We start from the raw sequence: 26,517 nt of genomic DNA, 5'->3' as shown, positions 1-26,517 counted from the left end.
TCGTCCCTTTGCTCCTCATACAAGTTTAGTGTCTGAAGATTTTTCTTTCTGTTCTTCAAAAAATATTTTAAAAGACTACGCAAGTGAAGTGAAAGAAGAAGTGAAAGTTGCTCAGTCTGACTCTTTGTGACCCCATGGGCTATACAGTCCATGGAATTCTCCAGGCCAGAATACTGGAGTGGGTAGCCTTTCCTTTCTCCAGGGGATCTTCCCAACCCAGTGACCGAACCCAGATCTCCCACATTGCAGGCGGATTCTTTACCAGCTGAGCCACAAGGGAAGCCCAAGAAAACTGGAGTGGGTAGCCTACCCTTCTCCAGCGGATCTTCCCTACTCAGGAATCAAACCAGGGTCTCCTGCCTTGCAGGTGGATTCTTTACCAACTGAGCTATCAGGGAAGCCTTTTAAAACTATAAGTAGAGGATATTTTAGGTAAGAAAGCTTGCTGACCTAGGGTCAGTCAAATCTAGCTCTTAATCCGTGAAAAGCTAGATAAAAATTCTGCACTGGGTTTGAACCCCATGAGATATAAGTCACCTTGGGGGAGGGTGAAGAGGGGCAGAAGACAGAAGGCTGTGTGTGTGTGTTTAGCCAGAGAGTCACTGGAATAAGCAACATAAGAAACCAACAGTTTCCCCAAAGGCGAAGGAGATAGAGCTAATACCTGATGATCAGGCATGCTACCTCTTTTAGAGAAATAACTTCAGCTCTACATTGATTTCTCTGATAGACTGAATTATTATGCAAAAATATACGCTATAACTTTCCTAACTACTGAGCAGAAAGACCAGGCAATACTCACATCAACCGCTTATTTTAATGTCAAATGTTTATTTCTATGCCATAGTTGCCTCAGCACAATTTGTAAAAGAAAGGAATCCAAAGAAAAGATTTTTTTTTGGTTGGGATATTTTCTCTGCAGTTATAAGAAAGAAAATAAACACCTTGGTATTAGAATTACCATTTTTTTCATATCATTCTAATAAATATAGCATCTAAATATTTTCCTTGGGTGTCATCTTTTTAAAGGATGGAAAAATACCCACAGGGGGAAAAAGGCTTGAATTCATCAAAATAAATTTGGGATAGTCTTTGTCAGAGAATATATCTAGAACATCTTTGTTTTGGTACACTGTATCACTAATTGCCATATTCTTATTATTTAATATAACAGGCATACTTTATTACATAAAACAAAGTGCAGTGAAAATGAACAATGTTAGAAACAAACTAATATTTGGTGTATCTTAAATCTTCAGGTGATTAGATATTAGCTGAAGCGCCGGGATACAAATGTCACTATTGATACAAATGCAATTCTCTTCTGCAGTGAAAATGCACTTAGTAGCTGAGTTCTTTTTGATTTAGCAGACAGGGCATCCAATACAACTGAAACAACCTGATAACAATTTTTTTTTTTCAATAAAAAGGAATGCTCTGGTTCTTAACTGGCTCCCATCTTCAAGGGAGCCAGAAGACAGCATTTGCTCTTCCAAGATTTTTCTCTTGTCTGATTTGACACACAGAGCCACCAAGATTCTTGCAGTGGAAGTAGGCACCACACCTGAGAGCACGAGGCTCTCAGACAAGCCAGTTAGGGTCAGTCTACGATGCCTGCAGTGGGCCCAGCACCTAGAGACAGCATGGTGGCTGTGCATGTAAATCCTTTCAGCAGACTCAGGGAAAGGAGGAGAGTTCTTTAAGTTCATGCACATTTTATTGAGTAGTAATATAAAATGCTTTTTTCTTTTTCATTGTTACAAGTGCATGCTTTGACTGCCAACATCTCAGAAGTCAAATTACAAAGGCAAGGCTTTAGGCTGTAGTGAATTACTTGGGCACTTATACAATCTTTAAAAAATATGAATGGACTTTTGTGGTGGTGGTTGTTTTCAGAATGAACCAGTTGTAACCCGTAACTGATATACAAAGGGAAAAAAGTGAAAAAAGTACAGATTTTGTGGCACATGACAGAACAGAACAAAATAACTAAACCGTTATGACGTTAACAGTTACCATGCATTAGAGTTCCACATGTAACTACAAACTTATTTAAATTTCACAAGGTTTGCTAAACATGCTAACCATCTATATGTGCACTGACAAGCTTATGTTAAAAACTTTTAAGAATACTCTCCCCTTTAGATTTTTTCAAAGCTTTTTTTTGATTACAAAATTTCAAAGGCATGAAGCATTTTAGAGAATATAAAGTACGCCAGTATACATACATTTCCAGTATATGTCAGACCACTAAGCGCATTACAGTCTCATACAGGCCGATACAGCCATTTTGTTTCTTAAAAAACATGCATAGGCAGATTTTTTTTTTTTTTACAGAATATAGATGCTTTATCACTGTACTTAATATGGTGTCTCGTTTACTATACTTAAAAATGCACCACTCATAAATATTTAATTCAGCAAGCCACAACCAAGACTTGATTTATCAACAAAAACCCCTAAATATAAACAGCAAAAAAAAAAAAAAAAAAAAGATAGAAGTAAGTATTCCAGTTTTTTAAAACTTAAAGAAAAGAAAAGGAAAGGTATTCATTGCTAAAGTAATACGTGTTATATGGAAGAAAGGCATTCAAAGCACACTAAAGAAACCTGAGGTAAGCATAATCTGTACAAAATTAAACTGTCCTTTTTGGCATTTTAACAAATTTGCAACATTCTTTTTTTTTTTCTTTTTCTGTTTTTTTTTTTTTTTAAGACTGCCTAATTCATTTTATAGCCATTGTCTGACAAGAGTAGCAAAACATTATCAATAAATAGTCCTTATTTAGTTTGTACATCATTTTGTTAAAAATGGTTGATGTCATCCATTTTTAGTGCTGCAACTGTAAACGTACAATAGAGTAAGAAATTAGACAAAGTTTTCGTGTCCAGTAACATAATAAAAGACCTCTCATTAACCTAGCTAGAAGTCCCCCAATGCAGTAGGAAAACATGTACATTCCCCTAACATTGCAGTATATACTAGCATTAGCTTTCTTTTAAAATTTTTTTTTCCCTATAAGCATTTTTTAAAAGGCATACCCAAAAGAGGTGTTTAATCACCACCCCCACCAAAATATAGTTTATAATTCTCTCTCTCTCTTTTTTAATGATAGTGTAAACTGAATCCAACTCCTGGCCCCAGAGCAAATAAGCTACCATCAGAGGCAAGAATATCCAACTGCTGATATGCAGCCATCCCCATCAGGCCCTGCAGCTCAAAAAAAAAAAAAAAAAAAGGTGAACAGGAAGTGGTCACTGGATATTGCTGCTATTACTGCCATTGCTGTCCGTGCCGTTAGTCTCTGAGGCGAGAGCCTTGTTGATGGAGTTAAGGTTGGCATCAGAGGGCATGGCATCTCTGCGAGGTGGCATCCTCTCATTAATTCGGTCTAAGCCCTTGGCCTCCTCGAAGCTAGTGATCTTATGTTGTGGTGAAAATCCTTTGATAGCTAAACGGAAAATCATTAAGAAAAGAAAAATCAGGGTTAGCCAGAGGAACACAAAGGACACAGCTGTTGCATCAGGTGATGTTAGAAATTTCGCAGTGAGAGAGGGAATCCTTTAGTAGAGAACAACGTGACGGGACCTGAACACAACACAACAGACTCCTTACCATACCCGAAGATAACCGAGAGGTTTGGTAACAGCCAATGTCTCTTGCCAACCAAAATGTCCTCTTCAAGTTAGTAAGATGTAAAGTTTTTCTTGTCTTCATGAATGGTTAGATCCACGAAGTGGTATATAAAAAGGAAGCTTGCTACCAGTAAGAGGTCTCCAGGCCCAGCATCCACTGGCCACATCCTTGGCACAAGTACTGTATTAAATGCCCTAACCCAGAGGGGCAGGACATGGCCCTACTTTGACTATTCCATTGTGCTAGTAATGGCAAATTCAGTAGACTCACTGAAGCAGCTAGACCTAAAAATCTAGTAAAGAGCTTACAGCAGAAACTAAAAGGAGCTACAAAAGGAATGAACTTGGGGCATTTCCATGCCATCTCAGCATCCCAGAGAGATTTTCTTGGCAAACAATTCAACGGTGGCATGAAAAAAAAAAAAAAGAAATTATAAACACCTGCTTCTCCACTCAACTTAGGAAATATGTGGAGTGGATGACAAGGTAAAAGAAATTGAGAAAAATCAAGATCAGATCACTAAGCAGAAAAATTTGGTCTTTCCGTCAGCAGCAAACAGGCCAAACTGATGTTCATCTGGTCTACTGCATAAATTAAAGAAAAACTCTTTCTTAGTAGATCAATGTAGATATTAAGTGATGGTTCACAAATCACAAAGGGAAAACACTTTGCAAAAATGAATGGGAATGGTTTGGGCCTTATCCAATGAAAACATGGAATTTTCAAAAGGGGAGCACTGATATTTGATTTTTTTTTCCCAGGTATCCTACTATGCTCCAGAGATAGATAAAGCATTTGCACGAGAGACTTAAGGTTTTCTTCAATGGGTGCACCAACCAGTGAGCTGAAAATAAAGTACATAAATGGGGAACCATACATAAATGGGGAACACCAGATTGCTTTACTCCCTGTGAAAACGCAAGCCAGACACTGAAGGGCCAATCACCAGTGTTGAATTGGGCTGCATCTCCATGGCTGATGAAGGACAATTTCATTGTACCTTTATCCTTCCTACCCTATTTGAGAAAAAAAGGAAAGCAGTTTCAAGCCGAAACTTTGCTAGCCACTCCCACACAAATGTACAGTGCTTTTCATTAGTATGGATGAGATTCTTAAAAGATAGACACAGTTGCTTCCAAACTCGTTAAACGATGAGAAACAGTTCGTTCCCCCTCTGCATTTTAAAGGTTAGCATCATGGTGATTAGTCAACTATGAGAGGAAGAAGATAGGGAAATGGGGAAAGACCAAGGCCCAAAGCAAAGCTTTTTAATTCTTCTCTAATTCAGTCAGAAATCACAAAAATAACAGAGCTGTCTAATGAGCACCCACCCTGAAAATGAACTCAGTGATTTTCAGGGACAAAGCAGTATCTACTGTTTTGCTAAACTACTGTGAATATCATTTCATCATAATGAATAAATATAAAAAGTTAGTCATCATAATTGATGATGCGATTTTATGAATTGAAATGGTAAAAGTGCAATCTCTTTTTTAGGTTGTGTAAGGTCTGAAAAGCCAATAGAGTGGGAGCATAGAATTTCAAAATCTAGCAAGAACAAGGGCTATGTCTGGAATAGGGCTCCGTTTCTACTCATTCTGTCTACGCTGGTCTGGAAGAATGTGTGCTCTGCTGTAGTTGCTGGTCAGACAATGGGTATTAGCAATTTACATTGGTAGTATACTTAACACAACACAGAGTCACAGAACCACAGAAAACAGCCAAACTATCAACGAGAATGCACACTGCAGATTAGAATTTGCCAAGAGGAATAGAGAATTCCCACATAAATAGCAGTTTATTCACTGCTATTTAGGAAACAGTTGTATTTTCTCTTACAGTGCTATCATTTCCCCTACTATATCCAAATCACATACAAATGAGAGAGTCTAAAGTGGCACATTTTACATCATATCAAAGGAACATATCACACAATTTTGGGAACAATGAAACATTATCTTGCAAGAACAAAATACAACTGAAGAATTTTGTTTTAAAGGGGAACTTCAAATTATTCTTTTTAAAATTTTCAGGGGATATGGTATGTATCATATTCAAAACTATTTGGATAAGCAGTTCTCTCGTAACTTGACATTTAAAGAGCACAAAAGAAATTGCGAGAGTCCACTCTGTTGTCACTGAGCAGGGCTGGGGCGCAGTCAGTGATGTGCGTATCTCGATTCTCCTGAGGCTCGCAGCATAGTGCATGGTGCAAAGCAGACACTCAGTGGACATTAACCAGCTGAGTGATGACAATATTCACTATGCTTGTTACCGGTCACTTCCACGGCCACTAGATATTTTTGAACTCTTTAAAATATCTTGGTGGTGCTAGCTGTCCTACAAATGCCAGTAGGTTAAAATTTCATAAGACTAGCAGAACTGTTTATCTTGAATACAGCTGTCTCTTGGGATATTTTTTTAGAGACAAAAATTAACGTTGAACTACAACAAAGCACTATTCAAGTGAACTTTTGTTTTTTGCTAGAAATTTCTGAAGACTAGATTTCATAAAGCTATTTTTATCCTCTCCTTTTCAGTACTGACTGAAAGTGATTTGAGGGAGGGACATGGTTCAGCTCAAAGAATATTGTTTTATCTATTGTTTGTCAAAACGGCTGCCATAACCCCCACCCCACATGTTCAAGATCTGTTATCCTTTTGTTTTCTGTGATTATACTAGGATCATTATATACAAAGTCAAACATAGCTTTAAGGGAAAAAAACAAACAAACAAACCAGAAAAGGACATTTTCCCCTTTAAAGCAAGAACATTTTGGTTAATACTGAGCCACAACTGTTAGCCCAACACCCACACACTCTTTACAAGCTACAGCAAAAAAAAAAAAAAAAAAGGAAAAAAGAAAAAAAAGAAAGAAAGAAAGAAATGAATACACCCAGCAGAGCCCTTATCTGTTGCAGGTACAACAGAAAGGGGACTGGCCAATTTACCTTCATCAGCCTCAATAGCCTCAACAGTAGCTGAAGAGAAGAAAGGGGGTGCAAAATGAATGAGAAAAATGAGCAGAGGATTTTTAACTCTAAGAACAAATCAGTGACGATCAAGGGAGCTAAGATGATTAGTGTTCCTGTAAGTGCTGGATTCTGGCACAGACAACAAAACAGAAATGCTAAAAAGAAAGAAAAGAAAAAAACCCACGAAAATGATGTTTGTTTTTTTTTTTTAATGAGCTGGATACACATATCTGAGTGAACCGCTTTGGATTTTGCTCACTAAATTAATGACCACAAGATTAACCCTTTAGGAAAACACTCAGGAAAGGTTTCTTTGACTTAGATTGAATCTACAAGGGACTAGGTCAATCGAAAATGTGCATCTGACTCACGTGAAGTATGAAAAAATCCACTGCTATGACTGGTGATTTACAGTTTTAAAATGTCCTCCCAAATGGCAAAACTTGAAGCACTGCCATATTGTCAGTGGAATAATTCACACTATTTAATATTAAATAGCACAATTTCCTAGTAGAATGGAAAAGCAGGGGGCATGCAAATTAAGAGCTGCCTCCGAGTTGATGACACATATGACTCTAAAGATAAACACTGAACATGTTTCAAGTGTGAGGGAAAAAGGAAAAAGGAAGAGGAAGGGGATGGGATAGTCTGGATGTCTTCTGCCAGGTAACCCAGTTTACAATCAGTTTTCCTCACCGGAATATTATTTTTAGAAACAAAACTCTTGAAATGTTACCATCAAGTGGTAGCATGCCAGTAGCAGCAATAATTCTATTAGCATTTTAAAGAAAAGTCAGTCTAAATACTGAAACCTCAGCATATTTCAGAGGCAAAACTTTAAAAGCCCATTGCTTTGTCAGCAATTTTTATAATAAGCTTAGGGTCTATATTCTTGCTATACAGGTGCATGAGTTTTTCTATGTTATCAAGGTTAGGGGATATTTCCCTAATTAAGTGCTAAAATGCAAAACTCTGTAATTTCAAAATGTTTAATATTAAAATCCTACCCCTTGACTTTAATTTGCATGTTTCTTCTAATTTAAGGTTTTAAGACTAGAGCAACTGCCAAATGTGCACTATAATTTACTTACAGTGCATTCTAAATTCCTTATGATAAAAATGTATGATGGTTACCGCTATGGCGAAAAACCAAACAGTACAACTTTAAGTAGTTTCCCCCTTTTAGACAAATTTAAGCGAATCAGACAATGAATTCTGAAACTGTTTGTGTACATCATTCAAAGTATACACTGACTTTTCAAATTCTCGGGACTAACAAGGTTGTAAAACCTTATGTCTGCTGTGGGTATGTGCTTGAGTGTGTGTAAGTTCAACACCAAATGGCAAACAAATGGATCTAAAATAAAACAACAGAACAACTAAAAATTCCAGGTTAAAATACAGGTGAAAATCTGAAAACAAAACAAAGAATTGTAAGAACTCAAGTCACTTAAATTTAAAAGTAAAGCAAAAGAATCTGGAGTTGCACCAGCACCAACACATATTAGACATGTGTACTGTCCATTATTAAGTGTATTCTTCTAAAGCAACTGTGATCCATAGTTTCTGATAATACACTCGCTGTACTGTAAAACTGTGCTTCTCAGAAACTATGCAGGTTTTAGTTAATTAGGTAGCTGTGCATTTCGTGCATATAAATTATGATGCATACGATAAAGAAATATGCCAGTGTTCTTAGAGCATGTTTACTTTGGTGGGAAAATTTTTGATTTTTTTCCTTCAAAGTTACTAAAATAATTTTTTTAGCTATACATTAAATAGGGATTTATTTATTTATCTACTGTGATATTTTCCTACTCTCGTTTAGAAATTTTTTTTCTTTTGGTGGAAACTCAAATACATTGATGTTGGAATAAATTCACATGAAAATAAAGAAAACTTTAGTGATGCTGCTAGGAGGTGACCGTTTAGCAGTACCGCATCCATGAACTGGGGCATCACTCTGTGTAGAAGAGCTGTACCTAAATAACATAACCATAGGAATACCAGGATCTTCCAGACTGAGGGACAGGAATAGAAAAGAAAACACACACACACAAAAAAAAGATTCAGGGAAAGATACAGGAAAATAAGCAAGAGGCTGAGACTGTTTTAAAACCTTAGAGCATATTTTTGTTTTCATTTTTTTTCTGTTAGGGTCTAATCTAAAAGCAAAATTTCCATAAAGTATGCTGAAATGGTACTTTAATTAATGAAAATATTGGTAAAAATAGATAACAAAAGTAACAAAAGTAAAAGAGCACATTGACTTGGCTGTCTAATACAGCAGCCACTAACCACATATGGTTATTTAAATCAAAGTAACGACAGCTAGGTAAAATACAGTTTCTCAGTTGTATAAGTTATACTTCAAATATATTTCAAGTTGTACAAAATATTTCCAGTTGTACAAGTTATATTTCAAACACTCAATAGCCATATGTTGTCAGTGGCTCCTGTACAGATAGAGATATTTCCACCATCACAAAAAGTTCTATTGGATAGCACTTACTTATTCAAAAAACTATAGATTTTAATACAAGAGCTATCTTCAAGGAAATGTTTTCATCCTTTTTAAAAAATGAAATATGATTCTAATCACTCTCAAGTTTTGATGAGTAAGTCAGAGGAAAGACACCTTTGACTTCAACTTCTATTCAAAACAAGATCATCCTTGTATACTCTTCTTCCATTCTCCACTGAATCCTATACTTACATATGTATTTTTACGTGTGCATGTGTTTATTTCCTCACTCCAGTAGATAACCAGCACATTTAATAAACATGTAATTAACAAGTTGTTTTTAGCAACTGCTTGGTTCCAAGTGGTCAAACCTATAGGGCATGTAGGTGAGCTAAATGAGCTGTCCTACAGTGAGGCCTGAAAGCCTGATTAGTGTGCAAATGAGGACATGGGGGTGGGGTAAGGACCAGCCTGATTAGTGTGCAAATGAGGACATGGGGGTGGGGTAAGGACCACATTCCAGCGAATTAAGGAGCTACCACTTGGGGCATGACTGGTCAAACTGATGGGGGGCGGTTTCAGCCCTTTCAGCTGAGAAGAACTGAAGACCAAGACTTCAATGGATGAGTAAGTCAGGGCTCTAATGACAGAGCGATTGAGGTGCCAGCGCAGGGTGCACCAATGGGCCTGCTTACCGCTTTGCAGGGTTTGTTTCCCTCCAGAAAGCACGCCGCTGGGGAGCATGCCTGTGGGCGTCAGGCCTTTCAGCGTCAGCACACTCTCACTCTCTTCTCTGCAAAGGCACAATGGGGGCGGAGGGGACATTACTTTTTATTTTCTTTCAAGAAAAAGATCAGACTTACAGGGAAAAAACGTATATAAGAACGCACATTGAAAAAAAAAAAAGAACTCACATGGACCTCTTCCTTGGCTCCCTTGTTGTTGTTTTCCCCTTTTTTACTTAGAACACACTGTATTTTCACACATTCATATAGAAGTCATGTTACGCAAATGACATGACTGCTAAGATAAAGCTGGGAATTATAAAACTGTCAGGGGTTCACATGCTTCTGAATCCTGAAGATAGGGAAAACAATTCTGATTTTGTAACCAGGTGTCACAAAACGAAGTGTTGCTGGGTATCTTCCATGACACCATAAATATGTTAAAAAAAAAAAAATGAGCCAGGGAAAGAGCTGTTATAAGTTTTACTGCTAAGGCTCAACAAAATAAGTAGGGCTGATTTGACTTGGGAGAGAAAACCAGACAGAAAAAGGGAGATTTAAAAAAATCTGACCTATGGATTATCCTCTTAGTTACTATACTTGAATTTTTTTTCATGATATATAATTGCTGCTTCAAGTTTTATTACATTGTTTTATTTAATTTTTTTCTTCATGACACATAATTGCTGCTTTAAGTTTTATTACATTTGTTTAGAAGGAATGAATGAGTCCTGCAAGTTCAGTGAGGAATGTAAAGCATTAGAGCAAAGGTGGCCTCATTCATCAGGCCGCAGGGAGCAACTATGCTCTATTTTCAGCTTTAACATGACTTTTCAAGATTTGGCTGCTCCTGCACAGTTATTACTGACTTTGATCTGGTGTCTCTGGGAAAGGATGATGGTGCTTTTCATCCTGCTCACGGCTCCCTGCTTTAGGTATCAAATCACTAAATTACTCTTTAGTGACTCTACCAGGAGTGAGATAGAAATAGCAAGAAGCGGAAATCAAAAGAGCCACTGTAGCTACTCCATGAAAAAGAGTTGGAAAAAATCTGGCAAAAATTAGAATATGATATTATACAATGTGGAGATGGACTTTTCCCCAAGACAGTCCTATTTACCCTTGTTAATACTGTAATTGTGAATTGTTTTTATACTCCTCACATATAATCATACTGTAGATTAAAGTAATCATTTGAGGAGAAATATACTTTGCGTTATCTAAGAATAGATAACCGAATTTAAGTAAAGAGTAGTTAATCCTTTTTAAGAAAATATTTGTTTTCTTAAGTCCATGCATAATAACAACATGATGCATGATCCATGTAAAAAATAACTAACATATGGGAAATGAAACTAAATAATCTTTTCATTCTCAGTGATTTATTTGAATAATATAGATTTTCATAAACAAGCTTTATGGTTCATGTTCATTTCCTAGAAATCTTGTGAAATACACCTGGTAGATTCGTCTTTTACTGCAGGGAGTGAATGAAAAATAGGATTATAATAGCTGTTCTATTTTATAATATGTTGAATCTATTGTGAAATAAATGTTTTAAAGTGCTGCAGCACATAGAGGGCATAAAATGTGAAGCAGACCACTTACAGGCTTTCTCTACAGAAATAATTTAATAGATTTCAATTTGACTAAAATAGTGAGGAACTAACAAATCCATTTAAAATATAATTAAAGAAAAGAAAATAGTTTCTAATAATATATTTAAATGACCAGACTAAAGTATTAAGACACTATTCAGTGACATATAATCAAGGCAAAACAGAGCAGAGGACCATGATCTCACCTGAGAACCGAGAACACTCTGGCCATCTTGCCAATGGCTCGGATCTTATTTCTTATCACCTCCTTCCTGGCTGCAGCCGTTGCTCCTGCATTTTAAAAACATAGTTGAGAAGTCAGGTGACTTTTTATTGAACTCTAACTAGTTGACTAGTTTACATATATAACAAACTGCTGTAAGCCAAATCAGGTTTGTTTTTTGTTCCCCTTGGGCTTCCCTGATGTCTCAGTCAGTAAAGAATCCACCTGCAATGCAGGAGACCCAGGTTGACCCCTGGGTTGGGAAAATGCCCTAGAGAAGGAAACAGCAACCCACTCCAGTATTCTTGCCTGGGTAATCCCATGGACAAAGGAGCCTGGCAGGCTACAGTCCATGGGGTTGCAAGAGTCAGATATGACTTAGTGACTAAACCAAGGATTTATCTGTGAATCAAGTTCAAAAGCTTATGCTTCCAGGCATAAATGCTTGCCTGTGATACTTTACAGGTTCTCAAAATGCCAAAGAGCAACTTTTGAGATTTCCAATGAGGCAGGTTCCTGTCCTCTTCTATTTATACAAAGGGAATGTGTACTGGCACGAAGAGGAAGTGAGTCACCAGGATCTTCTACTCATTTCCGGTCTCCATGCTTGGAGACTACTTTAGGAAACTTCTTTTGCAAAAGTTGTCCTTTAAAGTGATCAAACTAGGGAGTCTCTTAACCCCTTATGTTCCCTGGGGGTATTTATAGTATTTATAATATTTATAGTATCAATGGCTATAAAACATTTGTTTTAGCACTTGATACTCTTTCATCTACTGGTTACTGCACAAATTCTAGAAGAAAAAGCAGAAAACTACTGAACTGGATTTAGTGAGAGAGGGTGGCACATAGTTTGTATTTTAGCACTTATGTAGAAAAGTTACACATAAGTCTAAGTTTTACCACTGACTGCATTTTCCAAATTTAAAAAAGTCAATCTACATAGGTTGCTGTTATTATAAACATTTTTGCTTTTTATATATTTTTATATAGTTTTAGAATAATGCTATATGATCTTTAGTGAATCTATTTTATTTCTTTTTAAATTTTCAAGGTAATGTTTGAAGAAGTGCAAAACAGAAAAAAAAAAGTTCTCTTTTTAAGATTTTTATATGTCAAAGTAAAAGGGATGGCATGCATGCTCAATCACTCAGTCATGTCTGACTGTTTGGGACCCTATGGACTGTTATAGCCTATCAGGCTCCTCTGTCCATGGAATTTCCCAGGCAAGAATACTGGAGTAGGTTGCCATTTCCTCTTCCAGGCAATCTTCCCAACCTAGGGATCAAATTCGAATCTCCTGTGTCTCCTGCATTGCAGGCAGGCTCTTTATTGCTGAGCCACTGGGGAAGCCAAAAGGGATAAGATATCCTTTTTAAACATATGGGACTTTGTAGAAAGTGTTAATACAAGCAGATTTTCTTTCTAATTCTACTGCCACTAATAGGAATATAACAAAATATTCTTAGCAGACCATATCAGATAATATCAGAAATGTTTGTAATTCAACAGTTATCACACAGTTTGTTCAGAGACTGGTCTAAAGGTGATAATTGGTATACATTTTGATCTCTTAATTCATGGTAAGTCCAAGCTTTATGACCTTTTTTTGAAGGAAATATTTTTGCTGTTTCTTATGACTTCTAAGAATTGGATTTGAAATCTTTTTCATTGTTTGATAAGGGCCAAACAATTAATCACTGACCTAACACTTCTATAAGAAAGAAAACTTACAGCAACAGTCACACAATTTGGAAATGGCTAGAAAAAGGCCTCTGATTTTCTATTCACCCCAAGGAAGTGAAAATATAATGGGTCACTTTTTTCTTCTGGGTGGGTTAATTTGTCAGAGGTGATACTACCTTAGAAGCTGTGTACCTGGGAGCTGGTTTCCTCTTTTCTCTGACTTAAAAGCCCTCACCCAGCCCCTATTCTTGTCTATTTCTTTTTCTCTAGTGACAATGACACCATAGAAGGTATCCCCCAACACATCTAACTGGTTTGCATCTATTTTTCCCCATCACTTCCCTACTCCCAATCTGGGCGTGGCCACGTGTCTTGCTTTGGGTAAAGCAACATTAGCAAAAGTGATGCTAGCAGGATCTTGAAACGCACACAGGCTTGTTCTGTCTCTTGCTCCTTGGTATTTTTCCAAGAGAGTTGAAAACTTATGTCCACACAAACTCCTGTACACAGATGTCTATACTGATTTTGTTCATAATTGCCAAAATGGAAGCAAGAAAGATTTCCTTTAGTAGGTGAATCTACTGTGGTCCATCCAGATAATGGGATTTTTATTTGGTGTTAAAAAATACTCATCTCTCAAACCAGAACTTATGGCTTTCTCCCATATGGACTTAAACTTATTTCACTCATTTGCAGGCAGAATAGCTCGACTAAGCTACAATCATGTGTTTCTGATAACCAAGTAGAAACATGGATTCTCATTTATAATTGGTTCTGTTAATTAAGTCTGTTAATTGGTCAGAATTTTGGAGGAGAAAATGGAGTGTGCCTAAAACTTTATTGGCCCTCCCTAAAACTTTATTCTGAGTTTCTAATAATATTTAGTTATTATCTATGATGTCCAATTGTGATTCTTTACATAAAACCTGTCCTAGAGGCCATTTGAAAGTTTAAAGCTTCCGTGCTTGAATTTTAGATGATTTATGATCTACTAAAGGACATTTAAGACTACCAAAGGACATTTGTTAAGGGGGAAAAAATGTGGGGTAGCAATTAGTCGCCTTACAGTGGTTTTCCTACATATTTTTTTTAGTTGTTCAGTTAAATCCTGCATCAGTCTGACTAACTGGTGTGCTACTGCAACCCTAGGCTTAATATTCCCCAGTCTGACTGACCCCGTCTGTCAGAAGTCATGATGTGCTAAGTAAGGGGAAAGAGTCTGACCCTCTCCAAAAACAGTATGGCCAGATCATAAAATCAATCCAACAGACACAAGGAATGGAACATGTGGGAGGACTCCAAAACTGGTGACTATATTTAGCAGCACAACAAGAAAAGCAGCAAGGAGTAGTCTAGAAGTGTAATTGGGTATATTTAAGAGGAATGAGAAGGGGGAAAAGTCAAGTCAAGTAAGTGAGAAGTATCTGAGAAGGCTAATCTCTTAGAACATTTTCATTAAAGGACTTGTAAAAACCATAACCAGAGCAAGGAAAACAAAGAAAGAGAAACAAATTACGCAGAGCCGTCCTTTTCAGTTCAGTATGAGCCAGGGGACTCAGAAAAATGCTCAAATAACTGTGGAATTTTAAATGTAAAAGAACATTCTGACAGTCAGAGCCAGTTTAGGATTCCTTATTTTTCAGACCTAGGGACTTACTGGAGAGTACTATAGAGAGTACAGAGCAGGTATACTTTATGTATTCATGGCCGTATTCCCAACAAACAGTAATTCACAGCATATGGTAATGGTAAGTAATTTATCTTAATGAAGAGATGCTATCTCTCTAGATTTCTCAGTAACCCTGGTAAGTAAGAGGTTTTAGTACATCTTTTATAAAATTCAAATGTATTTACTCAAAAAGTCAGTGAACTTAAGCAAAGAACAGTAAGAAGACACCTTAAAAGTGAATATCTCAAAGCTTTATCCTGGGCAATTACCTTCTCTATATTCTACATAATCAAAATCAAAACGAATACTACACACTTACAACCCATGAAAATGTAAAATATTCAAATAAAATATTTGAATTAATATGTAATTAAACTTAGAGAAGCTGAACAACAGCAGGATAGAACTAAGTTCAGATATAAAGGTTCTTGCATATTTAGTAGTTATTCATTAAAACTCTTATTTAAATACTTAGGCTCAATTGCAAACCCTCAACAGTCTGTAATTCTATAGAAAGGTCAAGGAAAAATGCACATTTTCAGACTTTTACTAGCTGTGACATGCAAATACAATGTCACGTTTAACATTCTTGGAACTTAACTCTATTTAGGTTGTGGAAATGTATCACAGTAGCTCAGCTTAAAATTCAGAATATGGAATAATGAGGGCACAAAAAATACTTTTTATGTTAAACATATAGCATGCCGGATCTTCGTTCCCCAGCCAGGGATTGAACCTGTGCTCCCTGTATTGGGAGCGCAGAGTCTCAACCAGTGGATCACTGTCTCCTGCACTGCAGGCAGATTCTTTATCAATCTGAGCCAGCATGGAAGCCCAAGAAGCCCAAGCATTAAACGATTTTTAATAGGCAACTACTGTTAACAAATTTTCAGAGAAGACTATAATCACTTATTTTAATTTGAAAGTCCAAAACTGAGAGGCAATCTTTCATAAGGTTAAAAACAATGAGCAATTTTAAGTAAAATTACATTTTGTGTTTCCATTCAAATAATTATCACTTTTTTGGGGGGCCTGTCTCTTGCTTTACCTTTTAAGTTCTAATCTTCTTTTATGCCTGGGGTATTATGCTACTATTTTCAAAAGCTAGGCACTCTGGCACACTCCATTTTCCTCTGAGGTTAATGTACAGACCAAGGGAATCTTTAAAGATCCGCTTTTACCATGTGTCCTTCCTGACCTTAACTCAGTGCCCTGCTGACTCCTCGTGGAGTTTGGAAGGTACCTATGCCAAATGGCCTGCTGAGTGAATGCTGACAGGCTCTGAAGGGAACTGGAAACTTGCAGCAGCTTCACAGCGACGAGCGGTCAAGTGCCAGGGCAAAGACAGGTTCTAACACACGCGCTACCGGCCACACATTACAGACCCTAGCTCCCTATGGCTCGCTGTTCCCATCCATCCATTGAGTGACTACTGTAATTCCTGTTTTAACTGAATCAGCAGTGTGGAAGGTACTCTATAGAATACAATTTAGTACCCAAATCATGTATTATTCATTACGTGTTCTTGTGAATCCTTTGTTATTCTATAGCCTGCCGTGAGCTAACAGCTAGCAACAGAAATAGGAGTGAAGCATGGTTTCTGCTTTAGGAGATCACTGGATCACCAACAGCACACAGTGACAAGGGTGAGAGAGGAGGAGGCCGTGGAGTGGGGAGCGCTGCTGTCAGCTGGAGAGAGTGCACTGAGCCCATCTCTTCTTAAACTCCCTGTTCAATAACGAACTTCCTGTCTGTAGCTTGAAACCAGCGGTAGGGAAGAGAATTTATACCAACAAAATCTGCAAGTCCTACAAACGAGGGCCATTTTCTTTCTGCAGTGATGGGTTGTTAAACATTTACCACTGGAAGTAGGTGTTAATTGTCTGGAGGAAAATGTTCACCCAAATGGTGACAGCTGAAGGATCCTAAAGGATAAGTAAGAGTTAAAGAGGAGGGAAAAGTCTCCACAGAAGGACGAGAATTTTCAAACACATGGAAGCTGCAAGAATCCATGAAATATTCAGATGATGGGTGAGATGTCTGGCACACATCGAGTTTGGGTACACTGGGGTGTGGGTAGTGTGGGAAGAGAAGCAGGGCATGCCTGGGGCTAAACTGTAAAGGCTTTAGCGTAGTGCTAGGAACAAAGAAAACATTTAGATATAAGCCCCAGTGGCTCAGAAGGTAAAGAATCTGCTGCAATGCAGGAGACCTGGGTTCAGTCCCTTGGTCAGGAAGATCCCCTGGAGAAGGGCATGGCAACCCACTCCAGTATTCTTGCCTGAAGAATTCCATGGACTGAGGAGCCTGGTGGGCTACAGTTCAAGGTGTTTCAAAGAGTTGGATGTGACTAAGGAACAAACACTTTCATTTCACTTTTTGTACTCATCATAGAGGTATAGAGAACATACTTTGCACTTACCCACCCCTTTTCCAAAGAAAGAAAGAAAAAGAAAGAAAGAAAGAAAAGAAAGAAAGAAAGAAAAAGACAGACTGATGGCTGGGTAGAGAGACAGAGATGTGACAAAGCAAATATACCCAAATGTTAATTGTAAAAAGTAAGTGATGGGGAGAGGACTATACAATTCTTTCAACATTCCTTTATGTCTGAAACATTTCATAATAAAATGTGAAAAAAAAAAAAAGAAAAAACAAACACACCATTTTATCTGGAAGAAGCTTGCTTTTGAGAGAAAAGCGAGATAGCAGTTTTAAGAACAGGAGTCTCTCCATCCCTCCTTTTCTTTGTGTTACATGAAGGATGCATGAACTCAACAAAGGCAGTCAGGAAGAAAAGTCCTCAGTGCCGTGACCTCCATCCCTGCTCTTCTCCAACCAGCTGCCGGGGGAATCTGGACTGCTAAGATTTTGTTGATTAAGCCCAATTCAACAGAATCTAATTGCTTCTGATACCTTTTTGAAACTGTAAGAAGTGAAAATGATGAGCTACATAAAAGTTTTACACTTAAATATCTTATAAAATAGGAATATTTTCGTATTATTAGAAGGTAAAAAAGCTGTTTTCAAAAAATTGAGTGCTTAATATTTAATGGAGAAAGTACTGGGACAGTTCAACTTCATTTTTACACTGGCCTCAAATGTTTTATTATTTAGGCTTCTTTCTTTGAATGACTTTTAACAAGTGTATCCATAGCACATGTCTTTAAATCAAATACATTATATTAAAAGGAGTGTATATATATTAACATCTCACACTTTTTCAGAAGAAAGATATAGTTTAAGAACTATATTCTTACTGATAGGCTTCAAATATCTTAAATCTTTTAATTCAAAATCAGAAAATAATATAGAAAACTCACTTTTTCAAATTTGTTAAGGGAAATGAAGTCCCTCTCTGTAAGAAACTTATGCCACTGGAAAGTAAAATTTTATTATGATTCATTACTTTTAAGCAGAGTTTAGACATGTCTCCAGGTTTTATTTTTCGACACATAGGGCAATTACTGAATTTGAATAAAGGTTATTGATGGAACAAAGCCTAAGGTGTTGAGATAATAAGATCTTTTGTTGTGTACATTTAAGACAAAAGGTTTCCATCCAAAATCAGCACTTTAGAAATAGGATACCACACAAAGACAGAGCATGTCTTCAGAAGCGTCTAAAAACTTTGCATAATTTGTCTTTATAGCTCTGGACAAATGATGATGAAATCATCATTTATGATCATTTATGGGAGGACACGTTTTCCGAACTGGCCCCCATAAGGCTTGGAGCCAAACCATGTGCCTACAACTTATTTTCTTGTCGTTTCTTTCTCTGACCAAGTTTAACAATAACAGGTCTTGAGCTTCTATATTCAACAAAGTGACATTGTACAGAAATTACTTAAACATTTACTCAGTTTTGCCCTTGGCTGTGGTGAGCTTGACAAGCGCTTCACTACATTTGTCTATACCACTAGGCCCTTGAGTCCTGGGAATTAGGGACAGTATCATAAGCTCTGAGAAACTGTGTCCACTCTGATGGACTGGCTATAATGATGCAATCTTTACCTTTTTTTCACTTATGCATCTACAAAAGACTATCCCCCAAAGAATATTATTCTCACCTCCAAGTTTAAATAATTATGTGGAATACATAATGTTGTAAACATTGCCATTTTAAAATGAACTGACAATACTACTTCTTAAAAAAAAAACCAGTGGTATATAAATGATACAGCAATGTCATCCTATCATCACCCTTTCAAAGAGAAAATTCTCATGTTGGTCCTTTTTTCTTTGAAATTGCATTTCCATTTCGATTTTCCTGATTTTACTTTAGTATATTATATACACTATTTTATCACATTATACTTTTCTTCCAAAAGATATGTTTAAAATTTTAAATTTATTTTAAAAAATTTCCTAAGACAATGAGGCCTTACGTCTTACAACTTCTTTTGTAATCAAAATCACGATTATTAGAAGTACATAACTGAACCTAGTAGCACAAGTATATGGTCAATGTTCAAGAATATTAAAAAAAAACACAGAGATATAATTTGATTGAACCTATCCCTTAATGATAAGGATGAAAGGGCAGTTACACTGCCTTGATTAAGGAGACTTCCTAGGCACTGAGTTTTTCCATTGTCTCTTAGTTTTAGTGCTCTGGGCAGTGTTCACAGTGACTAATAGGGAGGCCCATGCCTTTCTGCTAAAGTAAGAGAAAAGCAACTGAGAATGAATGAGGAGGTGGCAAAGGAAAGACTGCAGTGAGCTTGCATCTGATGAGGTCCCAGGCTGATCATCTTTAGGAATGAAGACACATGTAGGCTGAGGATGTAAAAACGGATTCCCTTACTCCTCTTGAAATCCCTTTGGGGAATCCCAGTAGTCCAAATACTCTGGCATGAAGATAACTGCTCTATCAAGAATTATATCACCCAATTTCTACAGGTGATAGCTGTTGGAAGATCTCCTTGACCAGCCATAACTGGAGAATCCTGCATTGTTGATCCATTTAGGGTCAATGCTGGTTTAACCTAGTTCAATGAGATTGGAGGTGTCGCTCCTCCCATAATAGCTGTGTGTGTGCTTATGTAGGTTATTCTATTGGAGAAAAACACCTTCAAAATAACAAATTAAAAAATCTCTGTAAAAATTGATCTTTTTGAGGACTACAACCTAAAATGTGTGGAATACCTTTCTAATTTTGATTCTAACAATACTATATCAAATATCTATAGGTGATAAAATTGAGACATAATGACTACTCGTTCCAAACCACTCCAAACCACATATTCTGAATTTCTTCCATATGTTTTTTAGCTCAACTAAAATCTCAGCATGTAATAGGCCCTACAATGGTGTGATATTTGGCATAGGGCTAGTCTGTCTTACATATCATTTTGAAAGCGTCAGAGGATCCTTGAAAATATGTATATTTTTTAAATAAAAAGACTCTCCTGTGTAGCGGATTTTTAAAAAGGCCAGCACAGTCTAGAATATTTATTCTAATTTCTCTTGTCATAAAACATAACTGGATTCTTTGGATAGGAAGTCTTAAAAATGTACAGACTACTCCTAAATGTCAAATAACTGTCATTATTTGGTTATCTTAAATACATAGTTAAAAGCTACTTTCATTTCCAAGTGTTAATTTGATTCCACGGACTTTTGTTCTCTGAGACACTGTGTTCCATCTGTTCAATGATTCCCTGGTATAGCTGCAGAAACTGGCTATAAGCATAATTATAACTTGGGTAAAAATTAGACTTTAGATTAGGAAGCTTGGTTATTTTTTGAGATACTCTCACATATTCAGCTTATGCCTTACAGAGGACATTTCAGTTTATCTATATTTGCCCAAGTGGAAACTAGTAGCATGTGAAATGCCATTTTGGATTGACTTCATTATCATAACAGACATGCATCGATTTTATGAACTGACAATGAAAATAAAAGCAAAATAAGATGAAATAACAAGTGTCAAGCTAATAATGGAGATGTATTGCCTATAGAAGAAACACTCATAATGCCTGGATGTTTAACCTATCAAGGATTATTCTGAATATAGATGAGGATATAACAGTTGAACAATGTACTTATTAAGGACCTAATTGGGCATACATACTAAATGCTGGAAGAATGCATTTAGACCAGTGCCAGGTACCATGCTACCTGCTGAAGCACTTAGCACAGATCTTTGATACATGATACTCAAAAATGTCTTTTCTTTATATTAAGAAGCAAATGCTTGTGCAGAGGTGAACAGTCCAGTTCTTCTAACAGTAGCATTTCTCACTGTAAATTAAAAGGCCGATCGTGTGATCTTCATTAATATCAAATTGCCTAGTTGGTGGCCTCAGTTGTGTTTTGTGCTAAACACTGGCTAAAGGCCGGACCGCAGACAATGTTAGTTCACTAGGGAAGAACAGAAGCCAGGATGCTAATGGCCTTGAGTCAAAAAAAAAAAAAAAAAAAAAAAAGACCATTCCACAAAGATGGGCGACCAAATAAAATCAAGATTTCTGTTTCTTTAAAATTCTGAGAAAAACTGGATGAAATGTCATAGCTTCTCATAAGCTAAGAGTAAAAACAAAGGGGAAAAATTGATTTTTAGGAGACCAAGAGTAGACTACCCTGATAGAAAAATATTTTTAAACTTTAGATTTTCTGAGCATTTATTAAAGTTTTTCATATAGCCTTTAAACATGCCACTTGAGATCAAACAACTATAAAGAGAATGTTTTACAAACCTTGGACTTATAACAACTCTGCCATTGTTCAATCAGTTAGTAATTATTCTAAGTACAATCTTCAGATTAAGAAGTTGGACCCACAAAATGCTTTAGTACAAAGAAAGTGGTGCTTCCCTGGTGTCTCACAGGTTAAAGCATCTGCCTGCAATGTAGGAGACCCAGGTTCAATCCCTGGGTCAGGAAAATCCCCTGGAGAAGGAAATGGCAACCCACTCCAGTATTCTTGCCTACAGAATCCCATGGACAGAGGAGCCTGGCAAGCTATGGTCTATGGGGCTGCAGAGAGTTGGACATGATTGAGCAACTAACACACTTACTTATTAATAGGGAGAGAGCTGTATATAACGTTTAGTTCATTCTGCAAAGTCTGCATTTTCTGTAATGTGAAATTATGCCAGCTAATAAACTCATTTGTGCAAAATCATGTAGTACTAAGAACAGAAAAAAGTACCTTTAATATCTGTGTTATTATATCATTTAAGTTGGCAACTTAAAAAGATTTTCATTATTGTAATCACAAAAAGTCAGACTTGATGATACTGGCTACACTATGATGGCTACCCAGGCATCTTGTTTGGTAGTTCAGGCCCCCAAATATTAATAGCCCTATATATGGATGGGAATTTATACCCTAGTATCTAGTAAATATCTGTGTACATTTTTAGACATGTTTCAGTTTTAATAATATACTGGATATAAATTTTGTTTCCTTTTTATAGCATAATCATGATGAAAAAAGGCAGTTACTTGTACTATGAAGGGAACAAAGTATAAAGGATACATTTATGTGACCAAACTGATTTAGCCTCTAAATCACACACTGAAATATTAATTTTAAAAAATTAACAATAAACTGGAAAGTAATTAACAAAAGTATGACAAGCAACCACAAAGACTTTTACAAAATATTGACTAGTCTTTCTTTTTATAGATGTCTTCCTTTCCTTTCTCCAATTACATAATGCAAATTCAGGTATTTTTAAAAAGATACGAGAACTTAAAACTGATAAGCTGATATCCATCTTTGACATGTAAGTTTTTGGAAAAATTACATGGATTTCTCACATGGTCATACTTCTTAAAACAGTAAAATACACAAAGTGTTTTTCTTTCCTTCATCAGAAGAGAACAAGAAAGATGTCCTTACGTTTCCTCCAACTATCAAATATTTTATTCCAATTTACACTCCTTCCTCCAACCATCTAAATCTCTGTGAAAGCAACCTATTTAAAATTGGTTTCTTATTGTACTATACTCTCAGCTCAATGAAGGCAGAGACCATGTGTTTATTTACCACTGAATATACAGATATGGTATTCTATGAATATTTTATATAGAAATTTAAAAATAATAGAGAAAATAAAATAGAAATATACCATGATATAAAAATTGAAGTGCTTTGAGTTTTATTTTAGTATTTGGCTTTTTAGAAAATAATTTCAATTTTCTGTTTTAGCTATTATAAACATTAAACAAATTTTGCTATTTGCCTCTTTCCAATAATCTTTTATCTGACCAAATGACAGCCTAATATTTCATTTTCTGGTTTTCTGGTAAGATTTATATCTCATAGTAATTTTTATGCATTTTGGTGCAAATATTTTTAAACAGCTGCTGCTTGAACTGCTCCACAATCCTGGTTCTCACTGTCTTTCCCTCATCACTCTTTTCTCTATTTCATTTGTTTGTCTTTCTTCAGCTTCATAAAGAAGGGATACTTTTCCTGACCAGTGCTCAATTTTCTGATGTTTCCTTCCACATCAGTAACTTTGGAGGCACATTTGACTCTTAGTAGGTTCAATTGTGACTTTTAACACAAAGCCTCAGTCACCTGCTCCAGTTTCATTCCCAAATTCCAGGGCTCCATTTCCAAATCCTGTGTGGATGTTTCCAGAGCCATGTCACTTTTACTCAAACTCATGTCTGTCACTAAACCAGGGGTTCCCAACTTTCGGGATCTAATGCCTGATGACCTGAGGTGGAGCTGATATAATAACAATGGAAATAAAGTGCAGAATAAACGTGATGCGCTTGAACCATCCTTAAACCAGCCTCTTCCCCCCACCCCCACCAACACCCCCCCACACACATCCCTGGCCCGTGGAAAAACTGTCTTCCATGAAACAGGTTTCTGGTGCCAAAAAGGTTGGGGATTGCGACACTAAACTCATCTTTCTCCTGAAACGGATGAAGTTTTTCCATAACTGTTCTCATCCTCCTAGGTACCAAGGTTTGAACCATCCAAACCTGCTTCGGTTTCCTTTGCCCACTGATTCCATAGTTGTAAGTCCTTGGCCGCTCTCTGGAATAGCTCCCTCTTCCTTTTATTATTGAAACTATCATTGTTCCAATCTAATCACCTCAACCTTGAAATACTGTATTCAGTTTCTAAATTATAACCCAACTCATCCTTTGTTCTTTCTCCAAGCATTTTTCCAAGCTTGGAAAAAGTATTTGCTTTTTCTCAAACACAGCTTTTAAGATGACGGCAGGTTATGCTAAGAGTTGATAGAACAAGAATCATATGGCCACTGTGCCCTCAGAGCTCTTGTTTGGTAATATGTCTAAACATTTCTTTGAATTTTTTCATATTAAATGTAATACTTTTGCTCCCAAACTGCCAATTATTATAGGACATAATTTTTTTTTTTCCTTCAGATTGGGAACCTGAAATGTGAGATGCTGAAATCAGCTGCTCAGAAATGACAGTGATTACAGCCATAGGAAGAGCTCTAAGCTAATGGTTCTCCGTATATGTGCTGCCAGACGCACAAAGCAGAAGGGAGTTTTTAAGATGACATTCATCTCAGACACTCATCATGGCAAACAAATACAGCTTTGGTAGAAAATGATTTACCCGAGTCCTTAAAGAGGTATTCCTCAAGGACCAGTAAGATGTCACATAAGTCCTACTAATTTCCAACTTCGCACTTTAAAACGTTCTGCATAATTTTTTAAAGTTAGACAGAAAGCAGTGGGGAGACACTCTGGAACCTGTGATATTAGATTTGAAGAATTATCTAATAATCCAAAGCAGATGATGGAAGATAATTTTCTTGTATACAATTTACATGGTTTCGTAGAGGCATGCAAAAAACTGCTCTGATTCCATATTCGGTGACTTGCCTGTGGTTAACATTAGGATAAGGCAAAAACGTGGATAAAGGACAAGAGTTCCGCCATGTGGTTTATTCCTTTAGATGAAAGCAGAGACATAAATTCTAATTTAGTCCTAAGTCTTTCCAGGGCAGCTTGAAACTATACTTGGCTTGAAATGTATTAGTTTTTATTATTTTTTCTTTCTTATTCTACAGGATTTCAGTTTTACCTCCACAGTTCTTTCGTGTTAGCCAGACTTATCACATAGCACCGTCTCAAACATAATTTGCTTACATATATGTACATATACATATATATAAGATAGTGATCTCAGAGTCTAAGATTTTAGACAAAAAGAAAGTTCCAAATAAATATTTCTAACTCATGAAACTGTCATTAGGCTTTTAAGGCTATTCCAGACTTCCTTATTATAATACTGAACAGTAAAGAAAGCTTTGTGATGGAGATTGCTTGATTTCTGTCAGCTTTTCTGCCCCCCACTCCACACACTTTGGAATCACTTACTAATCCGTGCTCTGAAATTAGTCTTCTTCATTAATGAGAATTAACTACTAAATGAGATACATCTACTTGGACTTCGTTCTTCGCTGACATATACTGGGGAATAACAAACCCAAATTAAAACCAGACTATCCTTTTATCATCCAAAATCAGAAGTGGAAACAGGAATCAAAGACCCCGATACATATAAACCAGATCCTCAAAAGACATTCAGTTGGCATTAAACTGCCTCAAAACTTTACAAGATAACAGAAGTTTTGTATTTTATTTTCAACAGAAAAGAACCACAGACCAATTTAAAACAGTGATCTTTTTCTAGACAGGCTATCAAATTCCTTTATTTGTAAGGCAGAAGCTGAGGAGCAGAAATTCATGACACGATTTCTACCCAGCAGAAGCCTAGGCAAGCCAGGAGACTTTTTGTCTATTCAGATGCAATAAAATTTTTCTCATTATCAAACACATAACTTCTTGGAGTGAATTAAGGTTAAAGGAGTAAAACAAAACTATTTTATTTGCTCTGACTTTCATGGTCAAATGATTGTGCAAAAAATCTATTTCTTTATTTTATGGCTATTTAACAGAACAAACTAAAGTATATTATGTTTCGCTAATAGTGTTGTTTTGCAAAAAAAAAAAAAGCTCATCATGCTGTTAACAATTCAAGCACTATAACAATAGCTTGTGGAAAGTTCAAGAGCCTGAGAAACAGGCAGACATTGGCATGAATCCAGGCTCCATGAGTTCACTAGCTCTTTGACCTTAGGTTTTAACCTCACTGCCCTGAGCTCTGTATGGAAAACCAGGATAATCATAGCACCTATATCAAAAAGTTGTCTTGAGGATTAGGGACAATATAAATCACCTAGGAAATTTCCATAAGATAATTCATAGTTAATTATAAGTTTTTGCTGGTCAAAAGGGTAAGAGTTAATACAGATAAACCACTTGGAATGATGCCTAACACCTAAGCGTTAGCTGTGGCCACGTTCATTGTCAAGTGGTGAAGGAGAGCTGACAGAACCCACAGGAAAAGAAGCAAAACGAACCCCACACCTAGCACTCCTCAAGGACATGAGGAGAATTCCTATCCGTGACAGACTTTATAAAACTAACAAGCCCCTTGATAAGGTCCTCTGAGAGGCACGGTCTGTAAAGGCCCATTGTTGTTTATTCACTAGGTCATGTCTGACTCTGCAAGTCCATGGGCTG

At 36.6% G+C, this 26,517-nt stretch overlaps 1 protein-coding gene across 2 annotated transcripts in view; it reads right to left on the bottom strand.

Annotated features, from left to right (window-relative positions):
* Positions 1-811: 811 nt before the first annotated feature.
* The window catches only part of PPP3CA (protein phosphatase 3 catalytic subunit alpha), a 325,003-nt gene continuing 299,297 nt past the window's right edge, over positions 812-26,517 (bottom strand). The window contains exons 11-14 of one of the 2 annotated variants that reach the window (XM_027543972.1): positions 11,607-11,691; positions 9,773-9,870; positions 6,590-6,619; positions 812-3,452 (exon numbers count right to left, since the gene is read on the bottom strand). In XM_027543972.1, coding sequence (XP_027399773.1) covers positions 3,256-3,452; positions 6,590-6,619; positions 9,773-9,870; positions 11,607-11,691 — 410 coding nt within the window. In that variant the 3' untranslated portion in view covers positions 812-3,255. The remainder of the gene's footprint in view (positions 3,453-6,589; positions 6,620-9,772; positions 9,871-11,606; positions 11,692-26,517) is intronic. The other variant, XM_027543973.1, reaches the window with a different exon arrangement.

The sequence above is a fragment of the Bos indicus x Bos taurus genome, chromosome 6, assembly GCF_003369695.1.
Source record: "Bos indicus x Bos taurus breed Angus x Brahman F1 hybrid chromosome 6, Bos_hybrid_MaternalHap_v2.0, whole genome shotgun sequence".
Classification (NCBI taxonomy): Eukaryota; Metazoa; Chordata; class Mammalia; order Artiodactyla; family Bovidae; genus Bos; species Bos indicus x Bos taurus.
The sequence above is the reverse complement of the archived record's forward strand: the minus strand, read 5'-3'. Positions and strand labels throughout refer to the sequence as shown.